Source organism: Panicum virgatum, chromosome 1K (assembly GCF_016808335.1).
Source record: "Panicum virgatum strain AP13 chromosome 1K, P.virgatum_v5, whole genome shotgun sequence".
Lineage (NCBI taxonomy): Eukaryota > Viridiplantae > Streptophyta > Magnoliopsida > Poales > Poaceae > Panicum > Panicum virgatum.
In genome coordinates, this window is record NC_053136.1 from 9,681,156 (window position 1) to 9,704,250 (window position 23,095).

The 23,095-nt window shown below is 55.3% G+C and overlaps 1 protein-coding gene and 1 long non-coding RNA gene across 2 annotated transcripts; both read right to left on the reverse strand.

Moving 5' to 3' along the window:
- Positions 1-18,862: 18,862 nt before the first annotated feature.
- LOC120651246 (replication protein A 70 kDa DNA-binding subunit B-like) lies at positions 18,863-21,869 on the reverse strand. The gene is made up of 11 exons (XM_039928684.1): positions 21,733-21,869; positions 21,333-21,603; positions 21,153-21,255; positions 20,899-21,029; positions 20,703-20,784; positions 20,466-20,598; positions 20,216-20,370; positions 19,710-20,126; positions 19,542-19,608; positions 19,375-19,463; positions 18,863-19,276 (listed from the first exon to the last, which is right to left on the reverse strand). The coding sequence occupies exons 2-11, from the start codon at positions 21,520-21,522 to the stop codon at positions 19,201-19,203; spliced, it is 1,443 nt and encodes a 480-aa protein (XP_039784618.1). The 5' UTR covers positions 21,523-21,603; positions 21,733-21,869; the 3' UTR covers positions 18,863-19,200.
- A 48-nt stretch (positions 21,870-21,917) lies between these two features.
- LOC120651252 lies at positions 21,918-22,341 on the reverse strand. Its single transcript, XR_005666006.1, has 3 exons — positions 22,246-22,341; positions 22,091-22,162; positions 21,918-22,006 (listed from the first exon to the last, which is right to left on the reverse strand). It is a non-coding gene; the product is annotated as an uncharacterized LOC120651252 (long non-coding RNA).
- Positions 22,342-23,095: the final 754 nt, after the last annotated feature.

Genomic DNA, 23,095 nt, shown 5'->3' on the forward strand with positions numbered 1-23,095 from the left:
ACGCGGGCGACAAAGGTGGAGATGACGAGTTCCCCCTAGTGGAGAACGCCTTCTTCATCTTTGGAGGAGCAATGACGAATATGACTTCTCGGCAGCGCAAGCGTGAGCGCCGCGAAGTCTTTTCCGTCACCAAAGCCATGCCATCCTACCTCGACTGGTCGAAGGATACCATCGCCTTTGGCCGCGAGGACCACCCCAACTACATCCCGCATCCGGGACGGTATCCGCTCGTTGTCGACCCCATCATCGGCAACACCCGCTTCTCCAAGGTGCTCATGGACGGAGGCAGTAGCCTCAACATCATGTACGCCCCCACCTTGGAGCTCATGGGGATCGGACTGGACAAGCTCCGCCCCAGCAAGTCACCATTCCACGGCGTCGCACCAGGGAAGCGGGTCCAACCCCTCGGCCAGATCGATTTGCCTGTGTGCTTCAGCACAGCATCCAACTTCCGCAAGGAGGTACTCACTTTCGAGGTGGTGGGATTTCGAGGGTCCTATCATGCCATCCTTGGTCATCCTTGCTACGCCAAGTTTATGGCCGTCCCCAACTACACCTACCTCAAGCTCAAAATGCCGGGTCCGAGGGGCGTCATCACCATCGGCTCTTCGTTCGAGCATGCCTACGAGTGCGACGTCGAGTGCGTTGAGCGCACGGAAGCTCAAGCGGAGGACGAGGCCCTCGCAGCCACTTTCGACAAAATGGCGAGCGAGGCATTGGACTCCACGCACCGACATGCCAGGAGCTTCGAACCCGCCGAGGGTATCAAGAGGATGCCCCTCGACCCGAGCCACTCCGACGACAAGGCGTTGCAGATCAGCGCCACCCTCGACGACAAATAGGAAGTGGTGCTCGTCGATTTCCTCCACGCCAACGCAGATATCTTTGCGTGGAGTCCCTTGGACATGCCTGGTATACCGAGGGAGGTCGCCGAGCACTCTCTTGATGTCCGACCCAGCTCCAAGCCGGTGAAGCAGCGCCTAAGACGCTTCGACGAGCTCAAGCGCCGGGCGATCGGCGAGGAGTTGCAGAAACTTCTGGCGGCCGGATTCATCAAAGAGGTATTCCATCCCGAGTGGCTAGCTAATCCAGTATTAGTGAAGAAAAAGAGTGGAAACTGGAGGATGTGTGTAGACTACACTAGTTTAAATAAGACATGTCCGAAGGTTCCCTTTTCTTTGCCACGAATCGATCAGATTGTAGACACTACCGCGGGATGCGAACTCTTATCCTTTCTTGATGCTTATTCCGGTTACCACCAAATCAAGATGAAAGAGTCCGACCAGCTCGCGACTTCTTTTATCACACCCTTCGGCATGTACTGCTACGTCACGATGCCCTTTGGCCTCAGAAACACCGGAGCCACGTACCGGAGGTGTATGCTCCACATTTTCGGAGACCATCTAGGGCGCAGCGTAGAGGCATACGTCGATGACATCGTTGTGAAATCCAGGAAGGCGGACGACCTGGTTGGTGATCTCAGAATCGCATTCGATTGCCTACAAGCCAAAGGGGTAAAACTTAACCCCGAGAAGTGCGTGTTCGGGGTGCCTCGAGGCATGCTCTTGGGCTTCATTGTCTCCCAGCGGGGCATCGAACCCAACCCTGACAAAGTCTCGGCCATCACTTGGATGGGACCGATCCGAGACCTAAAGGGGGTACAGAGGGTCATGGGATGCCTGGCGTCCCTTAGTCGGTTCATCTCGCGTCTCGGCGAGAAAGGCTTACCCCTGTATCGACTCTTGAGGAAAACCGAGCACTTCGCGTGGACCCCCGAAGCTCAAGAAGCCCTCGAAAGGCTGAAGGCATCGCTCACTCGTGCTCCCATTCTCACACCACCTACGGACGGCGAGCCCCTCTATCTGTACGTAGCTGCGACTACCCAAGTGGTCAGCGTGGTGATCGTGGTCGAAAGACAAGAGGAGGGTCATGCTCTGCCCGTCCAAGGACCGGTGTACTACATCAGCGAGGTGTTGTCTGAAACTAAGACACGCTATCCGCAGATTCAAAAGCTGCTCTGCGCAGTGGTTTTGGCTCGGCGCAAGCTGCGCCACTACTTCGAGATTAGCGCGTCTCATCTTTCCCCTTGGGAGAGATAGCCCGCAACCGGGAAGCCGAGGGTAGAATTGCCAAATGGTCTGTGGAGCTGATGGGAGAAACACTCACCTACGCCCCCCCCCGCAAGGCGATCAAGTCCCAAATCTTGGCTGACTTCGTGGCTGAGTGGACGGACACTCAGCTACCCCCACCACAAATCCAGGGCGAATGCTGGACTATGTACTTCGACGGATCGGTGATGAAAACCGGCGCCGGTGCCGGCCTCCTCTTCATCTCACCCCTCGGAGAACACATGTGGTACGTGATACGCTTGCATTTCCCCGCTTCCAACAACATGGCGGAGTACAAGGCCCTTCTCAGTGGAATCCGCATCGCCATCGAGCTCGGCGTCAAACGCCTCGACGCGCGCAGCGACTCTCAACTCGTCGTCGATCAAGTCATGAAGGAGTCTAGCTGTCATGACCCGAAGATGGAGGCGTACTGTAGCGTAGTGCGCCGCCTCAAAGACAAGTTTGATGGCCTAGAGCTTAATCATGTCCCGCGCAAGTACAACGAGGACGCCGATGAATTAGCCAAGATCGCGTCGGGGCGGACCACCGTCCCCCCGAATATCTTCGCTCAAGACATCATTAATCCCTCCGTCGAGTTCACGAACCCGACGGAGTCAGGCCCCTCGTCCGCTGGGCCCTCCGGTGGGAACTCTCCGGCGGACGAGGTCGAGCCCCTGGACATTGGTTTCGGCACCACCTCCGCCAACGAGGCCGAGGCAATGGAAATTGACGAGGCCCCCACTTCGCGAGATTGGCGCGTCCAGTACCTCGACTGGATGATTCGAGGGGTCCTACCCTCGAACCGCGCTCAGGCGCGACGCCTCGCCAGGAGGGCCAAGTCTTTCATCCTAATCGACAATGAGCTACACAAGCGCAGCCCCTCCGGTGTCCTGCAACGATGCATCCCCATCCCCGAGGGCATGGAGCTGATCCGCGACATCCATGCTGGCATCTGCGGCCATCACGCCGCGCCACGTACCCTCGTGGGTAACGCGTTTCGGCAAGGCTTTTACTGGCCCACCGCGGTCGCCGACGCCACCGACGTCGTGCGGACCTGCGAGGGTTGCCAGTTCTATGCTCGAAAAACACACCTCCCGGCCCATGCTCTGCAGACCATCCCCATCACGTGGCCGTTTGCCGTGTGGGGACTGGACCTCGTCGGTCCACTGAAGAAGGCGCCCGGGGGCTTCACCCACTTGCTGGTGGCGGACGACAAGTTTTCCAAATGGATAGAGGCTCGACCCATCGGCAAGATCAAATCCGAGCAAGCAGTTCTGTTCTTCACCGACATTGTCTTTAGGTTCGGAGTCCCAAACTCGATCATCACCGACAACGGCACCCAGTTCACAGGCAAGAAATTCTTGGCGTTCTGCGACAGCTTCCACATACGTGTGGACTGGTCGGCTGTGGCACACCCACAGACGAACGGGCAAGTGGAGCGTGCCAATGGCATGATCCTCCAAGGACTAAAGCCAAGGATCTTCAACAAGCTGAACAAGTTCGGCCGGAGGTGGCTCACAGAGCTACCCTTGGTCATTTGGAGCCTAAGGACGACCCCGAGCAGAGCCACGGGTTTTTCTCCGTTTTTCCTCGTCTACGGCGCCGAGGCTATCCTCCCCACTGACTTGGAGTACGGATCGCCGAGGCTCAAGACATACCAAGAGCAACGAAACCAGCGAGCTCGCGAAGACTCGCTGGACCAAGTGGACGAGGCTCGAGACATGGCGCTCCTCCACTCTGCGCGCTACCAGCAGTCCTTGCGAAAGTACCAAGCACAGAGGGTCCGGCGCCGAGACCTCAATGAAGGGGACTTGGTGCTGAGGCTTCGACAGGACAATAGAGGCCGCCACAAGCTCTCACCTCCATGGGAAGGACCGTACATAATCGCCGAGGTGCTCAAGCCCCGCACCTACAAGATGGCAAACGAAAAAGGCGAAGTCCTCACCAACGCTTGGAATATACAACAACTACATCGCTTCTATCCCTAGAACTTCAAGTTTTTTGTACATTTGCTCGTACTCGCATTTTCAATTTCCCGAAGTAATAAAGTACGCCTTGCTGGTTTATTTTTGGGAACCATCCGGGCCCTCGAAGGCTAGGATGCGCGCTAACTCTGAGGTACGCTCGGCTTTAACCTCGGCAAAGCCGAGCCTCCCTCGGGGGCTCCTACGGGGGGAACCCCCGAACGTCCCCAAAAAGTCGCCAATATTTTTCGAAATATTTCCGTCTCGACCCTAAGTCGTATCCTTGAAAAAACGGACGCGAGGCGTAAGCAACTACGGTACGGGGCCGGCCGAGTCGTGGGGCCGCCTACGCCTCCGGGATACGGCACCCCCCTCACCACCCTACGCCTACGTTGCTTATGAACGCGAACCCCCTCGCAGACGTTCGTCCAAGTCGCATACAGGAACACGGGAATAAAGTAAAGGAACACAGGCTCGAACATGCAAGGCCTCGACGGGCCACACATTCAAATTACGAAACAAAATCTTTTATATTCATAGGATGCGATTACAAAGCGCGACTATGATAAACACTAATCTATTTACAATGGGCTTTGAGGCCCAACTTTCCTACAGGCTACCATCCCCCCCTTGCGGGTCTTCAGGGGCGTCGAATTCAGTGATGGGAGGGATGTCTGCCTCGAGCTTCTCGGCGAGAACGGTGGCGAACTCCTCCGCGGCTGCATCGGCTTCATCCATGATGACCGACGCGGCGTCCGCATCCGCATCATCAGGAACAACGTACCCCGACGACACCCTCTGGAGATCCATGAGGAAGTGCGTCGAGGCCATGGCAAGAGCCCGCAGGACACCAAGGCGGAAGGTGCTCTTGGCATGTTCGGCAATCCGACCGCCTAGCGCGCGCAGGCGGCTGATCACCGAACTGCCCGAGACGGCACCCTCCCCCTCGAGTTCTTGACACACACTCACGGCGGTCTGCTCCAGCTCGGCAAACTCCATCTGTGCCGCCGTGAGCGCGGTGTGGACCGCTTCCTTCGCCGCGGTCTCGTCCGCCACCTTTTGCCTCAGCTCTGAGCAAAGGAAATCGACATTAGCCACGAAAGAAAACAAATCGACGAAAAATCAAAGGTACTCACCCGTCATGTTCTTCTGCGCTTCCTCTGGGTACGGGCGGCCTCTTCAAGCAAGGACAAGGAGGCTTCCTTCTCTCTAAGGGCGGCCCCCATGTTCTGGAGGGCCACCTCCTTCCCCTCGAGGGCCTCGCCCTTTTCCCGGAGGGTCCCGGCGAGCGCGACCACGGCCACCTCTTTATGGAGGAGCTCGGCCTTCTGCTGCTCGAGCGTCGTGCTGAGGCGCTGCAGCTCAGCGCTCTGCACCTCCGCCTCGCGAGCTCTCTCCTCGAGCGCCGTCCGAAGGCGCTGCAGCTCGGCAGTTTGCGCCTCGGCCTCCCGGGCCTTCTGCTCCGCTGCCGTCCTCTGGCCGTCTCGCTCACCAGCAACCCACGCCAGCTCCTCCTCCAGCGCCTGCTGACGCGCTCCCAGGCCGGCCATTTTTGTGTTGGCGTCGATGTTCTTGAGCACCAGCTCGGTGTTGTGTTGCCCGAGCCGGCTCATCTGGGAGTACAGCCGGTTCATCTCGGCGCTCTTCTCGCGCGAGATTTGCCTCAGCTGCTGCAAAGGGGGAGGGCGTGGGTGAAGACGCGTAAAAGTTAAAACCGAATCTGAGCAATTTCCGGGGGGAAATATTTACCTGGCTGACCTGGTAATCCGCATTCTGATGGAGCTGATAGGCGCGGTCGAGGGCCTGCAAGATCTTGCGACCGACGCCCATCTGTTTGTTCCAGGCCTCCTCCTCCTCCTGCTCCTTGCGGAGGAACTCTGAGGGGACCCCGGACGGGACGATCGCCCCGAGGTGGCTCCCCTCGGACGCCCCCGCTTCGAGCACGCCCGCGCTGGCCGACGCGAACTCGGTGATGTGCGTGGCAGCGCTCGCCGCAGCAGCGGGGTCGATGTCCATCGAATCCCCGTACTCCTCGCTGCTGTCCGGCAGCTCCACCACCGCTGTCACACAACCTTGCACCATTGGCTCAGGCACAACCGCGACGGTACCCTCGTCCAGGGCCTTCGCGGGCCCCGGGAGGTGGCTCACAGAGCTACCCTTGGTCATTTGGAGCCTAAGGACGACCCCGAGCAGAGCCACGGGTTTTTCTCCGTTTTTCCTCGTCTACGGCGCCGAGGCTATCCTCCCCACTGACTTGGAGTACGGATCGCCGAGGCTCAAGACATACCAAGAGCAACGAAACCAGCGAGCTCGCGAAGACTCGCTGGACCAAGTGGACGAGGCTCGAGACATGGCGCTCCTCCACTCTGCGCGCTACCAGCAGTCCTTGCGAAAGTACCAAGCACAGAGGGTCCGGCGCCGAGACCTCAATGAAGGGGACTTGGTGCTGAGGCTTCGACAGGACAATAGAGGCCGCCACAAGCTCTCACCTCCATGGGAAGGACCGTACATAATCGCCGAGGTGCTCAAGCCCCGCACCTACAAGATGGCAAACGAAAAAGGCGAAGTCCTCACCAACGCTTGGAATATACAACAACTACATCGCTTCTATCCCTAGAACTTCAAGTTTTTTGTACATTTGCTCGTACTCGCATTTTCAATTTCCCGAAGTAATAAAGTACGCCTTGCTGGTTTATTTTTGGGAACCATCCGGGCCCTCGAAGGCTAGGATGCGCGCTAACTCTGAGGTACGCTCGGCTTTAACCTCGGCAAAGCCGAGCCTCCCTCGGGGGCTCCTACGGGGGGAACCCCCGAACGTCCCCAAAAAGTCGCCAATATTTTTCGAAATATTTCCGTCTCGACCCTAAGTCGTATCCTTGAAAAAACGGACGCGAGGCGTAAGCAACTACGGTACGGGGCCGGCCGAGTCGTGGGGCCGCCTACGCCTCCGGGATACGGCACCCCCTCACCACCCTACGCCTACGTTGCTTATGAACGCGAACCCCCTCGCAGACGTTCGTCCAAGTCGCATACAGGAACACGGGAATAAAGTAAAGGAACACAGGCTCGAACATGCAAGGCCTCGACGGGCCACACATTCAAATTACGAAACAAAATCTTTTATATTCATAGGATGCGATTACAAAGCGCGACTATGATAAACACTAATCTATTTACAATGGGCTTTGAGGCCCAACTTTCCTACAGGCTACCATCCCCCCCTTGCGGGTCTTCAGGGGCGTCGAATTCAGTGATGGGAGGGATGTCTGCCTCGAGCTTCTCGGCGAGAACGGTGGCGAACTCCTCCGCGGCTGCATCGGCTTCATCCATGATGACCGACGCGGCGTCCGCATCCGCATCATCAGGAACAACGTACCCCGACGACACCCTCTGGAGATCCATGAGGAAGTGCGTCGAGGCCATGGCAAGAGCCCGCAGGACACCAAGGCGGAAGGTGCTCTTGGCATGTTCGGCAATCCGACCGCCTAGCGCGCGCAGGCGGCTGATCACCGAACTGCCCGAGACGGCACCCTCCCCCTCGAGTTCTTGACACACACTCACGGCGGTCTGCTCCAGCTCGGCAAACTCCATCTGTGCCACCGTGAGCGCGGTGTGGACCGCTTCCTTCGCCGCGGTCTCGTCCGCCACCTTTTGCCTCAGCTCTGAGCAAAGGAAATCGACATTAGCCACGAAAGAAAACAAATCGACGAAAAATCAAAGGTACTCACCCGTCATGTTCTTCTGCGCTTCCTCTGGGTACGGGCGGCCTCTTCAAGCAAGGACAAGGAGGCTTCCTTCTCTCTAAGGGCGGCCCCCATGTTCTGGAGGGCCACCTCCTTCCCCTCGAGGGCCTCGCCCTTTTCCCGGAGGGTCCCGGCGAGCGCGACCACGGCCACCTCTTTATGGAGGAGCTCGGCCTTCTGCTGCTCGAGCGTCGTGCTGAGGCGCTGCAGCTCAGCGCTCTGCACCTCCGCCTCGCGAGCTCTCTCCTCGAGCGCCGTCCGAAGGCGCTGCAGCTCGGCAGTTTGCGCCTCGGCCTCCCGGGCCTTCTGCTCCGCTGCCGTCCTCTGGCCGTCTCGCTCACCAGCAACCCACGCCAGCTCCTCCTCCAGCGCCTGCTGACGCGCTCCCAGGCCGGCCATTTTTGTGTTGGCGTCGATGTTCTTGAGCACCAGCTCGGTGTTGTGTTGCCCGAGCCGGCTCATCTGGGAGTACAGCCGGTTCATCTCGGCGCTCTTCTCGCGCGAGATTTGCCTCAGCTGCTGCAAAGGGGGAGGGCGTGGGTGAAGACGCGTAAAAGTTAAAACCGAATCTGAGCAATTTCCGGGGGGAAATATTTACCTGGCTGACCTGGTAATCCGCATTCTGATGGAGCTGATAGGCGCGGTCGAGGGCCTGCAAGATCTCGCGACCGACGCCCATCTGTTTGTTCCAGGCCTCCTCCTCCTCCTGCTCCTTGCGGAGGAACTCTGAGGGGACCCCGGACGGGACGATCGCCCCGAGGTGGCTCCCCTCGGACGCCCCCGCTTCGAGCACGCCCGCGCTGGCCGACGCGAACTCGGTGATGTGCGTGGCAGCGCTCGCCGCAGCAGCGGGGTCGATGTCCATCGAATCCCCGTACTCCTCGCTGCTGTCCGGCAGCTCCACCACCGCTGTCACACAACCTTGCACCATTGGCTCAGGCACAACCGCGACGGTACCCTCGTCCAGGGCCTTCGCGGGCCCCGGGAGGTGGCTCACAGAGCTACCCTTGGTCATTTGGAGCCTAAGGACGACCCCGAGCAGAGCCACGGGTTTTTCTCCGTTTTTCCTCGTCTACGGCGCCGAGGCTATCCTCCCCACTGACTTGGAGTACGGATCGCCGAGGCTCAAGACATACCAAGAGCAACGAAACCAGCGAGCTCGCGAAGACTCGCTGGACCAAGTGGACGAGGCTCGAGACATGGCGCTCCTCCACTCTGCGCGCTACCAACAGTCCTTGCGAAAGTACCAAGCACAGAGGGTCCGGCGCCGAGACCTCAATGAAGGGGACTTGGTGCTGAGGCTTCGACAGGACAATAGAGGCCGCCACAAGCTCTCACCTCCATGGGAAGGACCGTACATAATCGCCGAGGTGCTCAAGCCCCGCACCTACAAGATGGCAAACGAAAAAGGCGAAGTCCTCACCAACGCTTGGAATATACAACAACTACATCGCTTCTATCCCTAGAACTTCAAGTTTTTTGTACATTTGCTCGTACTCGCATTTTCAATTTCCCGAAGTAATAAAGTACGCCTTGCTGGTTTATTTTTGGGAACCATCCGGGCCCTCGAAGGCTAGGATGCGCGCTAACTCTGAGGTACGCTCGGCTTTAACCTCGGCAAAGCCGAGCCTCCCTCGGGGGCTCCTACGGGGGGAACCCCCGAACGTCCCCAAAAAGTCGCCAATATTTTTCGAAATATTTCCGTCTCGACCCTAAGTCGTATCCTTGAAAAAACGGACGCGAGGCGTAAGCAACTACGGTACGGGGCCGGCCGAGTCGTGGGGCCGCCTACGCCTCCGGGATACGGCACCCCCTCACCACCCTACGCCTACGTTGCTTATGAACGCGAACCCCCTCGCAGACGTTCGTCCAAGTCGCATACAGGAACACGGGAATAAAGTAAAGGAACACAGGCTCGAACATGCAAGGCCTCGACGGGCCACACATTCAAATTACGAAACAAAATCTTTTATATTCATAGGATGCGATTACAAAGCGCGACTATGATAAACACTAATCTATTTACAATGGGCTTTGAGGCCCAACTTTCCTACAGGCTACCATCCCCCCCTTGCGGGTCTTCAGGGGCGTCGAATTCAGTGATGGGAGGGATGTCTGCCTCGAGCTTCTCGGCGAGAACGGTGGCGAACTCCTCCGCGGCTGCATCGGCTTCATCCATGATGACCGACGCGGCGTCCGCATCCGCATCATCAGGAACAACGTACCCCGACGACACCCTCTGGAGATCCATGAGGAAGTGCGTCGAGGCCATGGCAAGAGCCCGCAGGACACCAAGGCGGAAGGTGCTCTTGGCATGTTCGGCAATCCGACCGCCTAGCGCGCGCAGGCGGCTGATCACCGAACTGCCCGAGACGGCACCCTCCCCCTCGAGTTCTTGACACACACTCACGGCGGTCTGCTCCAGCTCGGCAAACTCCATCTGTGCCGCCGTGAGCGCGGTGTGGACCGCTTCCTTCGCCGCGGTCTCGTCCGCCACCTTTTGCCTCAGCTCTGAGCAAAGGAAATCGACATTAGCCACGAAAGAAAACAAATCGACGAAAAATCAAAGGTACTCACCCGTCATGTTCTTCTGCGCTTCCTCTGGGTACGGGCGGCCTCTTCAAGCAAGGACAAGGAGGCTTCCTTCTCTCTAAGGGCGGCCCCCATGTTCTGGAGGGCCACCTCCTTCCCCTCGAGGGCCTCGCCCTTTTCCCGGAGGGTCCCGGCGAGCGCGACCACGGCCACCTCTTTATGGAGGAGCTCGGCCTTCTGCTGCTCGAGCGTCGTGCTGAGGCGCTGCAGCTCAGCGCTCTGCACCTCCGCCTCGCGAGCTCTCTCCTCGAGCGCCGTCCGAAGGCGCTGCAGCTCGGCAGTTTGCGCCTCGGCCTCCCGGGCCTTCTGCTCCGCTGCCGTCCTCTGGCCGTCTCGCTCACCAGCAACCCACGCCAGCTCCTCCTCCAGCGCCTGCTGACGCGCTCCCAGGCCGGCCATTTTTGTGTTGGCGTCGATGTTCTTGAGCACCAGCTCGGTGTTGTGTTGCCCGAGCCGGCTCATCTGGGAGTACAGCCGGTTCATCTCGGCGCTCTTCTCGCGCGAGATTTGCCTCAGCTGCTGCAAAGGGGGAGGGCGTGGGTGAAGACGCGTAAAAGTTAAAACCGAATCTGAGCAATTTCCGGGGGGAAATATTTACCTGGCTGACCTGGTAATCCGCATTCTGATGGAGCTGATAGGCACGGTCGAGGGCCTGCAAGATCTCGCGACCGACGCCCATCTGTTTGTTCCAGGCCTCCTCCTCCTCCTGCTCCTTGCGGAGGAACTCTGAGGGGACCCCGGACGGGACGATCGCCCCGAGGTGGCTCCCCTCGGACGCCCCCGCTTCGAGCATGCCCGCGCTGGCCGACGCGAACTCGGTGATGTGCGTGGCAGCGCTCGCCGCAGCAGCGGGGTCGATGTCCATCGAATCCCCGTACTCCTCGCTGCTGTCCGGCAGCTCCACCACCGCTGTCACACAACCTTGCACCATTGGCTCAGGCACAACCGCGACGGTACCCTCGTCCAGGGCCTTCGCGGGCCCCGGGGCAGGGGCTCCTTCCACCGCCGGCACCTCTTGTGCCGTACCCTCCTCCGCGACGCCCCCGCCCTCGGCCCTCGAGGGCTCAAAGTCGAGGGTCTCTTCCACACGGTCGGCAGGGCGTTCCTGCGCGCCCCCACCGGTCTCTCCTTCCGTATCTGGTCGGGCGGCGCTGTCCGCGTCGCCCTAGCCGGCCTCAACTTCGATGGCCGCCTAGGCAGCGCCATCGAGACTGCCCCGGCCGGCCTCTTCGCCGGCATCGGCCACCTGAGCAGCTGCTTCGGCACCACGCTGGCCGGCGTCGCCCTGACCGGCGGCGCCCTCCTCCTCCTGTGCGCGAGCTTGCTTCGCCGCCTGGGCTCCTCGCGCCATGGCCTCCCGTAGCCTAGCGGCCGCCGCCTCGAGATCCTCGGCGGGCTGGGGCTGCGGCGCCGTGTGCAGAGTGCTGCGTGCCCCTGTCTTGAGTGCCTTGGCCGGGGCAAGCCACACTACATCCTTGGGAACGGCCCCGGGGCTGGAAATCAAGAGACGCGAGTTGAGCAGGATCGAGAAATCCACCAAATACGTAACAAAAACGAAATCCAAAATACTTACCCAGATCGAGCACTCATGCTCCGCTTCCTCGTGGCACTCCTTCGAGCCCGGGGCATCGTGCTGTCCCTCGAAGACTGCTCCGAAGGCGCCCCCTCGTGTCGGCCCGGTGGCTCGGGGCTGGCAGCACGGACGACTCCTCTCCCGCCGCAGCCTCGTCGCCACGGATCAGCACCTGGGGCGCGGGCGTCTCCTCGCCGGCCGCCGGCAGGGATGACTCCCGCGCCGCACCCTCGAGGGAGGGATTCGCTGATGGCCCCGCTACGGCCCTCGGCTCCTCTGGCACCACGGTCGCTCCCTCTTCTTCATCCCACAGGTAGAACTGTGGGGGGCTCGCGCCCTCCCCGTCCCTCCTCGGAGCGTGGTCCTCGGCATCCGAGGCCTCTTCCTCGTCCTCCTCCAAGGACTCGGGCGTGGCGGGCTGCGGCTTCCCCTCCGCGCGAGCGAGCTTGCACGCCTTGTCGTGCCTCGCCTACCTCTTCCTTTTCCTCTCGGCCTTTGTCTCTGCCGCGTCCTTCCACCTCTTCATCTTCTCCGCGTGGAGGCGATTGATCAGGCGCTGTTCTGGGACCGGGGGCCTCGAGGTGCCGCACCTCAACCCCTGTAAAACACACCCGAGATAGGGTCAGGAGAAGGGAACTACACGACGCACGACGAGTTCGAAGCCAAAACTTACCAGGGAAATAAACCCCGGCTCGGGGCGCATCTTGATTCTCCAAAGATCCGCGGGATCTTGGGGAAACTCCGCCACCGCGTACTTCGCCCTCCGAGCGGCGTTGGTGTGGGAGAGAAGCTTGCTTGACGTCCTCGAGCCTTCAACCTTGCTCCCGGGGGTGAGCTCAAAAATCGGCAGGGCCCTTTCCACGAGAGGGATAACCCTCTGCCGGTGGAAGTTCGCGATAACGGCCGCTGCCATCAGCCCCTTCCTCGCCAAACGCGCCAGCACGTCGGTGAGGCCCTCGAGCCTGGCTTGTTGTGCTGGGGGCGACACCCCCCAGTCCCACTTCGGCGGTCGCTCCTGGAGAACTTTGTTAGTGAACGCCGGGAGCGCATCCTTGTGGTTCCGAATGTAGAACCACCCTCGGCTCCACCCGGAGTTGTTTGTCGTCATCTTGCTCGAGATATAAAAGTTCTTCCGGGTCGGGCGGACGTGGAGCATCAGGCCACCGGCGCGCGCGAACCGCCTCGGCTGGTTCCGTGCGCTCTCGATGAAGAGTTCGCCGCGGAATAGATGGATCCAGAGGTCCCAGTGGGCTTCGATGCCGAGGTACCCCTCGCAGACGGCGACAAAGACCGCCGCCTGCGAGATGGAGTTGGGGCTGAAATTGTGCAGCTCCACTCCGTAGTACTCGCACAAGGCCCTCATGAACGTACTGACGGGGACGCCAAAGCCTCACTCATGGAGGCTCATGAAGCTTACAACGTAGCCTTGCGGGGGCTTCGGCTCGGTCTCGTCTGGGTGCGGGGAAATCCACGCCGGTGCTCCCGAGTCGGGGTTCCGCGGCAGCAGCCGGTCGGCGACCAGCTTCTCCAGAACCGCCACGGTGGCGGAGGATTTCCCCCACGGCTGAGGCTCCTGGATGTCCGACATCTCCGCGAGTCGAGGGAGGATGCGGGAAAGGAGGCACCGAAACGGCTAAGTCTCTCTCTCTCTCTCTCTCTTTCTCCTTCTCCTTCTTCCTCCTCCTCGCTCTTGGCTACGGGTTCAGGAAGCGACGGAGGCGGAGAAGGCAAAGTAGGATGGAGGCAAATGGCCAGGTGAACCCAAAACATCCCCTTTCTCTTCATATTTATTCACCATGACGGGCGCATCCATAGCCATGGCCCAAATCTACCGCATTGAATGCGGTAGATTTTGCTATCGCCGACGGATGGGCCCCACGACCGCGGAGTCTTCCACGCGCGCACGCGGCAGTAAACGCGGCACGGTAACCGGCGGGTGCGGCACGACTGTTGCGCTATCCCATCCGTCAGCCGCCGCCCACGCCGCTTCGTCTGCCCGAGGCGGATGCCTGAAAAGGCGCGCCCACACCGTGCTGCACAAATTGGGCCACGTCGCCCGCTACCGGCGGAAGACCCGCGCGCGCGTGGCTCGCGGCTCTGCGACGTTTTTAGATCACGACGGAATATTCCTTCATAGGGCCTCTTTACCCTCGAAGGAATCGCATTTCGAGGCCTTACTGATCAGGGGGTCGAAGCCTGACCCTTCAGGGGGTTCGACAGGCACCCCAGATCACCAGAGTCAGGGACTACAGGGATGTGCCGTACAAGCTACCCTCGAACGCGGAGTTTGAGACATCCTACGCAGTGTTCAAGGCCAGTCGAGGGTGCTGAGAAGGGGGATCCCATCGAGGGAGAGCTTCGAGCCCTCGAACCCTACCGAATGGGTTCGAGCCCCGCCTAGCGAACCCTCGCGAGCGCTTTATAGGACGTGTCTATGGACCACGAGCCGACCCCTATCGAACGGGGCACGGACGTCCGCTTGAACAATCCGCTAATAGCTCACTGAAGCAGCCATAGCTCGTGGCCCGGACATGGGTAGCATGGTGCGCTTCACCCCTCCTCCCTGCGAAAGGGCGACGAGGGTCGTAATCGAAGTCGAGGGTTCCCCTGAACGCCTTCACACGGGCCTGGGCTCGGGGGCTCCCCGCACACCACGGTTCAAACCACACCCTCGAATAAATCGACAACCGTTCATTGTGAAGCTCCTCGTGTCTAACCAAACCCTCCGCTGTTGACGTGCGCTCTCCTAAAGGTTAAGCTAAGCGCCGGGCCACTGTACCAGCACTAAGAATGCCGAGGCCGGTTGAAAGAGTGCCGATGCCGGCTGAAAAAAGATGCTGGGCAGCCGCCCCAGTAAAGCTACACGGGGGGGGGGGCAGCGTTTATAACCCTTAGACGAGCACAAACTCTCCTCCAAGGCCTCGGGGGCTACACCCGTGGGTGCGCTGACGCGCCCCCGCGAAGGTGACTTCACACATATTCGAGGGTCGTGACTCTTTGTACATCCCTATACCCTCGGGGATCCTCCCCGCAGAGGAGAAAGGGAACTTTATTGCTCAATGCAAATAAAGATTACAAGGGATCACCGGCGCGAAGCCATCGAAAGATACAAACACGTTGCCACCTACGTGGCAATTTTCCCTGTCTTGGGGAGGAGCGAGCGACAAAGAAAGGCACCGAGCCCCTAGCTGACGCAACAGCGAGGCTACTAGGGATGCGAGAAGCAGCCCCCAGACCTCACGGGTCCAGCGGGACGCTCTCCTCACAAGCCTTCTTCCAGCGTCTCCTCCACCGAAGACCACGCGGGGGGTCGAGCTGGCGGACAGCGCCCTCCGCACCATCTCCCCGAGAGCATCCTTGTCGCCGGGGGGGACGATGTGAAAAACAGCCGCCAGACCTGGCGCCAGCGCCACGGTCAGGCGTCTCCATCCCCCTTCAGGCTAGGGGACATCGCAGGAGCAGGACCCCATGGGCCCAATGCTCTTCTGCTGATCCCACTGAGCCTGGGGGATGGAGCGCACGCCCACTCCGGTCTTCCCCTACCGCTCGCAAGCATTCTTCTAGCGCCAAGAGCCTAAAAAAGCCGGGCCACCCCATCTGGGAGCCGGTCACAAAAAGGCAAAGGAAACATTACAAGATTTAGGCAATGTTGGAAGAAAGAGTTGGGAGGCTGGAGAAGAAGGGGAACCCCACAACCCCTATTTATAGCTACGCCGGGCACAAAGCTTCAAGCTTGTCAAAGAGCGGAGGCTTGTATCGCCCGTGACGAAGCGGCGCTCCACGAGCAAAGGATGTCCTCGGTCCCTGCGCCGAGACATGACCAAGCAAAATAAAGCAGAGCTGATCCCCTGGACGCTAAGCGGTGCAGCATCAGCTCTGGCCGGATGCCCTCGAATGGCGCATCGTAAAGCGACCAGGAACGCCGGGGCCAAAGCCCTACGTGCGGGACAGCGCGATGGGAGCACCAGCTGCCAAACAGCGGGCGCTACCATCACCCTGACCCCCCTCAGCGTGCGGACACGTCTTGTCCTTCAAATAAACAAACAAACAAAGAGGCGCGTGCCTCGAAGTACTCCCCCCCACGGGCGTACTGTCCCGACCGGCGTGTTGTCACATCCGCCGGGCTGGTGCTCAGGCGCGTCTGGCGGGTGTGCGACATTAACTGATCACGTCAAAAGGGAAATCCCCGAATTACCCTTTGGCTGAACCCACTGATTCAACCAAAGCCTCGGGGGCTACTGTCGGGTATCACAATTAGGGACACCCTAATCGGGGTACTAAGACCGTTTTTAAAAACACAAACACCTGTTAAGGCAACTAAGCCCACGGCCTCCTTCCAATCTGGAAGAAAGGAAATGACTCAATAAAGCCCAGCACGCGGCCCATTCACATCCCCCTCGAACCCGCGGAACGATCTCCGCCTCGCTCGAGGGTCCCTCTCGGGCCCGCTGGACAATCTCCGCCTCGCTCGAGGGTAGCGGATCTACCCTTGAGCGGTGACTCATTCTCCGCCTCGCTCGAGGGCTCCCTTCGGGACCCTCGATCACGAAACGCAACTCCGCCTCGCTCGGGGGTAGTGGATCTACCCTCGAGCGGTGACTCATTCTCCGCCTCGCTCGAGGCCGTCTCTCAGCACAAGGGACAAACATCCCCGCCGCCCAACCGCTCACCGTACGAAGGCATTGAAAGCCGGCCACTCTGCCACGGCTCAAAGGACATGTGGCGTCAGGCCACCACTCCCACAGTGGATGTGACCGGGGTCCCATCCGCTGACTTCGGTCACCGCTCCGCCGTCCCAGAGGCGGTAGCAGCACTGTGGGACATGCGATGCGGGACAAGACGGGTCCGGCACTGCTCCTGTTACTATTCTGCCGACAACGACCATCCGGACTCACCTCCCACTGGGGAAGGGGTCCGGCGATGTCACGTGTCCTTCCAAGAGGGGCACTCAGCACGCACGAGCGGAGTCCCGGACCTCCCCTCTTGTGGAGTCCGGGACCGCCGCGCGTCCCCCGGACCTCCTAGTGTGCACACCCGCACTCCGACCGGGGGGCCCGGGGCCGCCATGCACCCCGCTGCCACTGGTGCATGCGGGACTCTAGTCCGCAGGGCCCACCGAATGCCACCGCGCCGTATATGGAAGACCACACATCGGCGACGCGCGCCGCCTACAGGGACACTGCAGGACGACCGGCGCGATCCTCGCAGAACCAAGGACGAAATACAGGACGACAGCGACGCGCGCCGCCTTCCCACAGTATACTTCCTACAGTGTCCTACCACTGTACCCCCGCGATTCAGGGGAAAACGACGACTTCCATGCCCCCACTCATGTGCACCGCCCCTCCTTGTGACTATAAAAGGAGGAGGTGGGCTCCCTTTAGCCGGGGGGTTGGTAGCGGGCTCTCTGGCTTCTATCTCCCAAGAGAACTCTCAGCACTGCTGAGCACTCATCTAAACCGATCCCACTCCTAGCAGAGACTTGGGAGCTTTCCTCCTTCTCTCGCCTCGCTTGTATCCCCTACTACAAGCACTCCGGGTGCAAGATAATACAGTGCCCTCGCACATCCCCTTTGCTGGACGTACGGCCCCACGGCCGGAACCAGGATAAACCATGCGTTACTGTGATTGCCTCTTGCATCATCATTTGGGACGAGGAAACACGCAGCATTTACTAGTTGGGATCCAGGCCCCCAGGTCGGGACACCGACAGCAGTGACAATCTAACAGACTAATAATTAAAATCTCTGCATCCTTCTCTCCCTCTCTTATCCATTGCTATTCTTTCCCAGACCTCTCTCTCGGGCCAGCGCAGCGAGCGCGCTGGGGCAGCGCAACGATGGGAGACATGGTGACCCGTGCGCGGTGATCAATGGATCCGCTCACCCATTTGCACCCCCCTCCCCCATCGGCCCCTCGCTCTCAGTGGTGGTGAGTCAATGAGGAACGGTGGTGGGGTGAGGAGCGGGGTGGTAAGACCCGAAGCAGCCGGCCTGGTCCCCTAGCCCCTCTCCCTTGGCGGGGCGGCGGCGATGGCGAGTGGAATGCCCGCGGTACGAGGAAGAGCCAGTGACGGCGCGAATCCTCGCATGTTGTCGAGGCCCGCAGGGCAGCGGTGAGTGCAGCGGCTGCAAGCGGAGCGGCTTGAGCAAGGCGGCTGCGTGCGGGATCAAGTCAGCCGCAGCGGTGAGCGAGCGGCGGCTCGTGGGGCAGCAACAGCTGCGGCATGTTATTTTTTTTAAAAGAGCAACACTGTCAGGTGATGAACCGATGGTATTAGGTATAACCATCACCGTCGAGTTAAATCAAATGGTGCTCAAACCGGCGGTGATGTGTTTTTAGAACCGGACGTGATAGTGTGGATGGAGTAGTGCAATACAACCTCTCAGAGGTTATCTGTGTCTGAAAATTACGCATTTATATTTGTCTTTGTAAACAATATGAATATATTTGAGAGCAGAGCTTGCAAAATAATATAGCAAATCACCTAGATCTATTCGTTGGAGAACTTACGTGCTCCGTTAATATACATTGCCATCCACTGGTCATATGGTTATTTCAGGGGGGCTTCATGAAAAAATATAGAACGTGGTTGCACTATTACATAACTAGTGGATTGCGCGCGCGTTGCGCGCGCGTAGATCGGAGGTGTTTATTGGTTTAATTATTAATTTGTAATATACGATGGTAAAGAAAGTGTAATGGATCTCAATTTAGAGTATACGTTTGGGGGCTCTGTTTCATGAGATGTTTGGGGGCTCTGTTTCATGAGATGTGCTATGTAATTTGTAATGGGCCAAGAAAAAAAAATACATTTGGGAGCTTTGTAACATTCGAGAGGTAAGATATAGTTTAGATGTAGTAGACTGCTATATCAGCTTAATAATAGGTATTCCTCAGTACATTGATTATTTGGAAGCAAATATATGATGCTCGAAATGGGATTAGTGCACGATAATATTAGCTTAGTACACAGTGTAGACAGTGCTAGATTTCTTCAAAGTACAATGACAGCTAATACTTGCAGAATGATTCAGCTATTGTTACTGCTAATCATCACTAAGAGGGATGTGCATCTATACCGCTTTTCTACCAAAGTGGTTTCCCACTGTGGCACTGCATATTCTAACTTGGATAAAATAAACTAAGATGCATTGTTGCTGCTTGTAACTTGATGAAGTTCTGCTCTTCCACAGCAGCCTTGGAGCATGTGAATTTTCTTATTTCTTATGGCTTCGTAATCCCTTGGAGGATGTAGCTTTTGGGACAGTAAGTGGTTCTGATTCTGTAGCTCCTCTGAGAGAGTACAAAATGTAATAATCAGAAATAAGTAAAGTAAACACATTACAGCATTAGTATCGAACTACGTGTTGTGCAAAATAGAAGAAATGTACCTTTTAACACCAGCATGAACAACATCTTCAGAGTTATTGGTATTGGGTGATAAGTTTTGTGCAGCTGTATCTGCATTTGTGTCTTCTTCCTAGAAAAGAAGATGAAATATTATCATATTACCCAAAGTTTTATAGATAAACAAAGAATGGAGTATCAATATGCATACCAAATTTATTTCTTCCAGAAGTAATTTTCTCTTTGTCTTTTCGTGAGCTTCATCTTCGGGATTCGGACTTTAAGTTTGCAGTAAAATTGTAGACCATTAGAAAAGTACCACAGCAAAACATTTGTCTCAAATATTCTGTTGACAATACTATTGTTGACAGTATCTTACCTTGCAAGTGTGCGGCTAACTTCCTTTGAAGGAGGCGTCTGCAGGTAAACTTCATTAATGGGCAGAAGTTTAGATGGTGTATTAGCACAACTTGAGGAGCCTGCTATTTCAGTTTGACTGCTCTGAATCTGATTTGGCAAATGGTATGGAATATTCTTTTGTTTCCCAAATGCTGTAATTATTGCTGTAATCTGATATGTTTTCTTTGGGTTCCTAAAGCTTTTTTCACTCATGGTTACAGCGAAAGTGAACTTTGAAGAAACTATAGCTGCAATATCCATAGGAAGTCCATCACGACCTCTAGGGGCTCTCATGACAGTTTCAACAGATTTACCGACAATTCGACGGCCAATCTCACTAAAACATATCATTTCAGCTTCATCAGTCCCATCAGTGGCAATGAAACATAGTTTGTACCTGTAGGTAGGGCATTGTGTTAATTAAGAAACTGTCTACTGGTGTGCAATATCTTCAAATAACCAACATATCCAGATAGAGGAACATACTTGTATGTATATTTGTTAGTTGTGCCACATTCATAACATGTATAGTCTGCACCATCAGCTTTGCAAGATCTGTTGCACAAGTTGCACGAAGGAAACCACCATGTTCGATCGTCAATCAACCTTGAGATTGTGACAGTACATGTGCAACCTTTTTCCTGCAGAAGTAAATCACATGGCAATTCTATTTAATTTTGAGATGAATACTAATGTGGCATTCTAAACTGTAAAGAATGTCAGGGTTCTATCTTACTGGAAATTCATATGGATCGATCTCCTGCATTTCTTGTAAAGTCATACTCTGCGCAACAGGTCTAGGCGCTGGTTGAGTTGCATCAACAAGAGGAGTACCAACACGTCTTATTGCTATGTCACTTCCATGCAAGCTAAAATCCAAAAACAAACAGAGTTTGGCGATTAAAAATTATTTAAAATTAATTAATTTAGTTCATCTGCAAATAATAGAGAGTTCTTTTATTTAAATGCTTACGATCTGAGTAGAACTTCTGCCTCAGGTATATTTGGATTAAAATACCAATGGCATGCAGAACTTCCACTCAGGTAAGGTTGGCCTTTATTAATTAAAACACGAAATAATTAGTCAACATGCGTATTTCATCTTGCCGAATGCAGTCTAAATTAAAATCAAATTGCATTCCCAGTTGTGGGAAAAAAGTTTATATTACCTTGGTATAATTTGACTAAACATCCAGTTAGAAGCAGAATAATGGGATTATTGTTAGATTCTATTGCCATATCAGTGGGCAAGAAATCTCTAACACGACGACCCCATATAGATACTTTTACTTCCACATGCCTATTTAAGCAAAGAGCAATTAAAAGAGGATTACGAGCAAAAATGTTGTGTGAGCATGAGAATTGCGGAAATTAAAAATATATCCAAAATGATTGTGAAATATGGAATGCTGTTGTACTGTACTTGTCATCTCTAATGACTATGTCCCTTCGCAATGCAGGCGTTGCTTGGTTAGCAAAATGAACCCATTCTGGTTCATTGATTTGTACAAGGAAGCCAAGTACATCTACATAAAACAAATAGAATTATTCCTGAACAACTGTTCTAGCTGTTTCTTATGATTTAGATAGTAAAGGCGGTTACCATGAAATTTTTTCTTGTCTCCAATATATCCTGGAATCTCATCAAAAGGTGTTAAGAAGTAAACATACTCCGGAAATGTTGCTGTTTCACGTGCTAAATTAATCCGAGTGTGGCATGTAATCTCCAACATGTAAGGGCCTGGTAAAGACTTGCAATAATTCTTGGCATTGCAAACTCTGAATCTGCTCATAATATATATTTTCCCTTCTTCAAGAGTTGAGCTGTGTCTTTCTGCCTCAGATGCTGGGATCTCAGCATAAATAGAATTACCCTGAGTGAAAAAATGGAAAATTTAAATAATTAGAATCCATTATTATATGTCCTATAAAGTCACTGTGTTTAAAAAGTCAAATGATGGCATAGTACAAAAATAATAAGCAGAAGTGCACAGGTGCGCAACCTGATCATCTACAAGCACTAGATCAACATGCTGCAGAGGTCCATCATCGTTAAGCCCTCGGAACTCCCATTTTCTTGATACTTTCACACAAATTGTTTTCAGCTTATCTTTAGGAGTTAAAGTAGAGAGCTGGCTGAAAGACAATGAGGACACTCGTAATCAGGTGAGCCATAATAAGAAGCACACTTTACTCTCTCTTGAAACCAAAAAACAACATGACAATGAGGACACTCGTAATCAGGTGAGCCATAATAAGATCTCCCAGTGTATGATTCTGTATTTTTTCCCCATAAGTTAATATTAGATTTTTTGCACTGAAAAAATAGCAAACATGGAATTGACCTAGACAATTCCATACCTTTCAACGCATCTATCAATTCCTTTGGAAAATGGCCACAATTTAGAGGGGCACCAGCAAGACCATTTTGTACTGAAGAGAAGTCAGCACACATTTTCCGAACAATCATGCATTATTTTATTTATTTGTGTACCAACAATAAATTGAATTAGTACCTGCTTGTTTCATTTTCTTTTGGTTCAAATATTTCCTACGCTTGTGGCGAGCTTCCACGGGATCAGAAACAATAGGTGTGTGTATAGCTGGAGTGGCTGGATAATAAATTGCAAAGGTTAATTAAAATGAATTTAATTTAGTAGGTTTTACTTTCTGTAGTTAAAAAAAACCTTTTTGCATTACTTTGGTCTCTATCATAGAGGTTGGAGTTTCGTCGTTTGCGCCCCCCTCCATCTCAGTTTTGTTTGTTCTCTACAAAGGCGAATTAATTATGTACTTAGAATGGTCCTGATGGACCGCAACCAGATGTGGCAGAAGATTTTAGCATGACAATCCAAGTAAGCATAAACACAAGGGGGTAAAAATTATGAGCACAACGTTGAATAAGCACGTGTACATAAAGCAAAAATTAGTATAGATGGGAAAATAGTAGAGACTACAGCCTCCTATTCATTCCTATCATTTACTGGATATATAAAGGCGATGCAGAAAAGCTATTGACTGCAAAGCAGACTGCTCGTAAGCCACAGCAAAAAATGTGGTAACAGTAGTCCAAAAAAAATAGCGATGTCGAGGTATAACAAGCTCTAGTTGAGGCAATTCCAATTCAACTCCGCATAATATATCCCTATCAAATCCAATCTCAGCTATCAATGAGGCATATCAAAGGCAGTATTGTCTACACAAGGTAGCAAGAAAATGTACGGAGCTCCCACCGGGCGGAGTCCTACTGTTTACACGTAGACAGCGATCTAAGGTAGTTACTGAAAAAAATGGAAACGGGCATATTAAAGTGATGTACCTGAATAATTAAAGTAGAACCAAGGCACAAACGAGATGTGAATAGTT

Bases quoted from the DNA above. Each gene is read 5' to 3' on its own strand.
- LOC120651246 (XM_039928684.1), bottom strand. From the start codon at position 21,522: ATGAGCAGATTCAGAGTTTGCAATGCCAAGAATTATTGCAAGTCTTTA. The intron at 20,599-20,702 runs GTAAGCATTTAA...TTTGGATTTTAG, and splicing joins GCAGAAGTTCTACTCAGATC to CTTGCATGGAAGTGACATAG. The intron at 20,127-20,215 runs GTATGTTCCTCT...CCCTACCTACAG, and splicing joins ACTAACAAATATACATACAA to GTACAAACTATGTTTCATTG.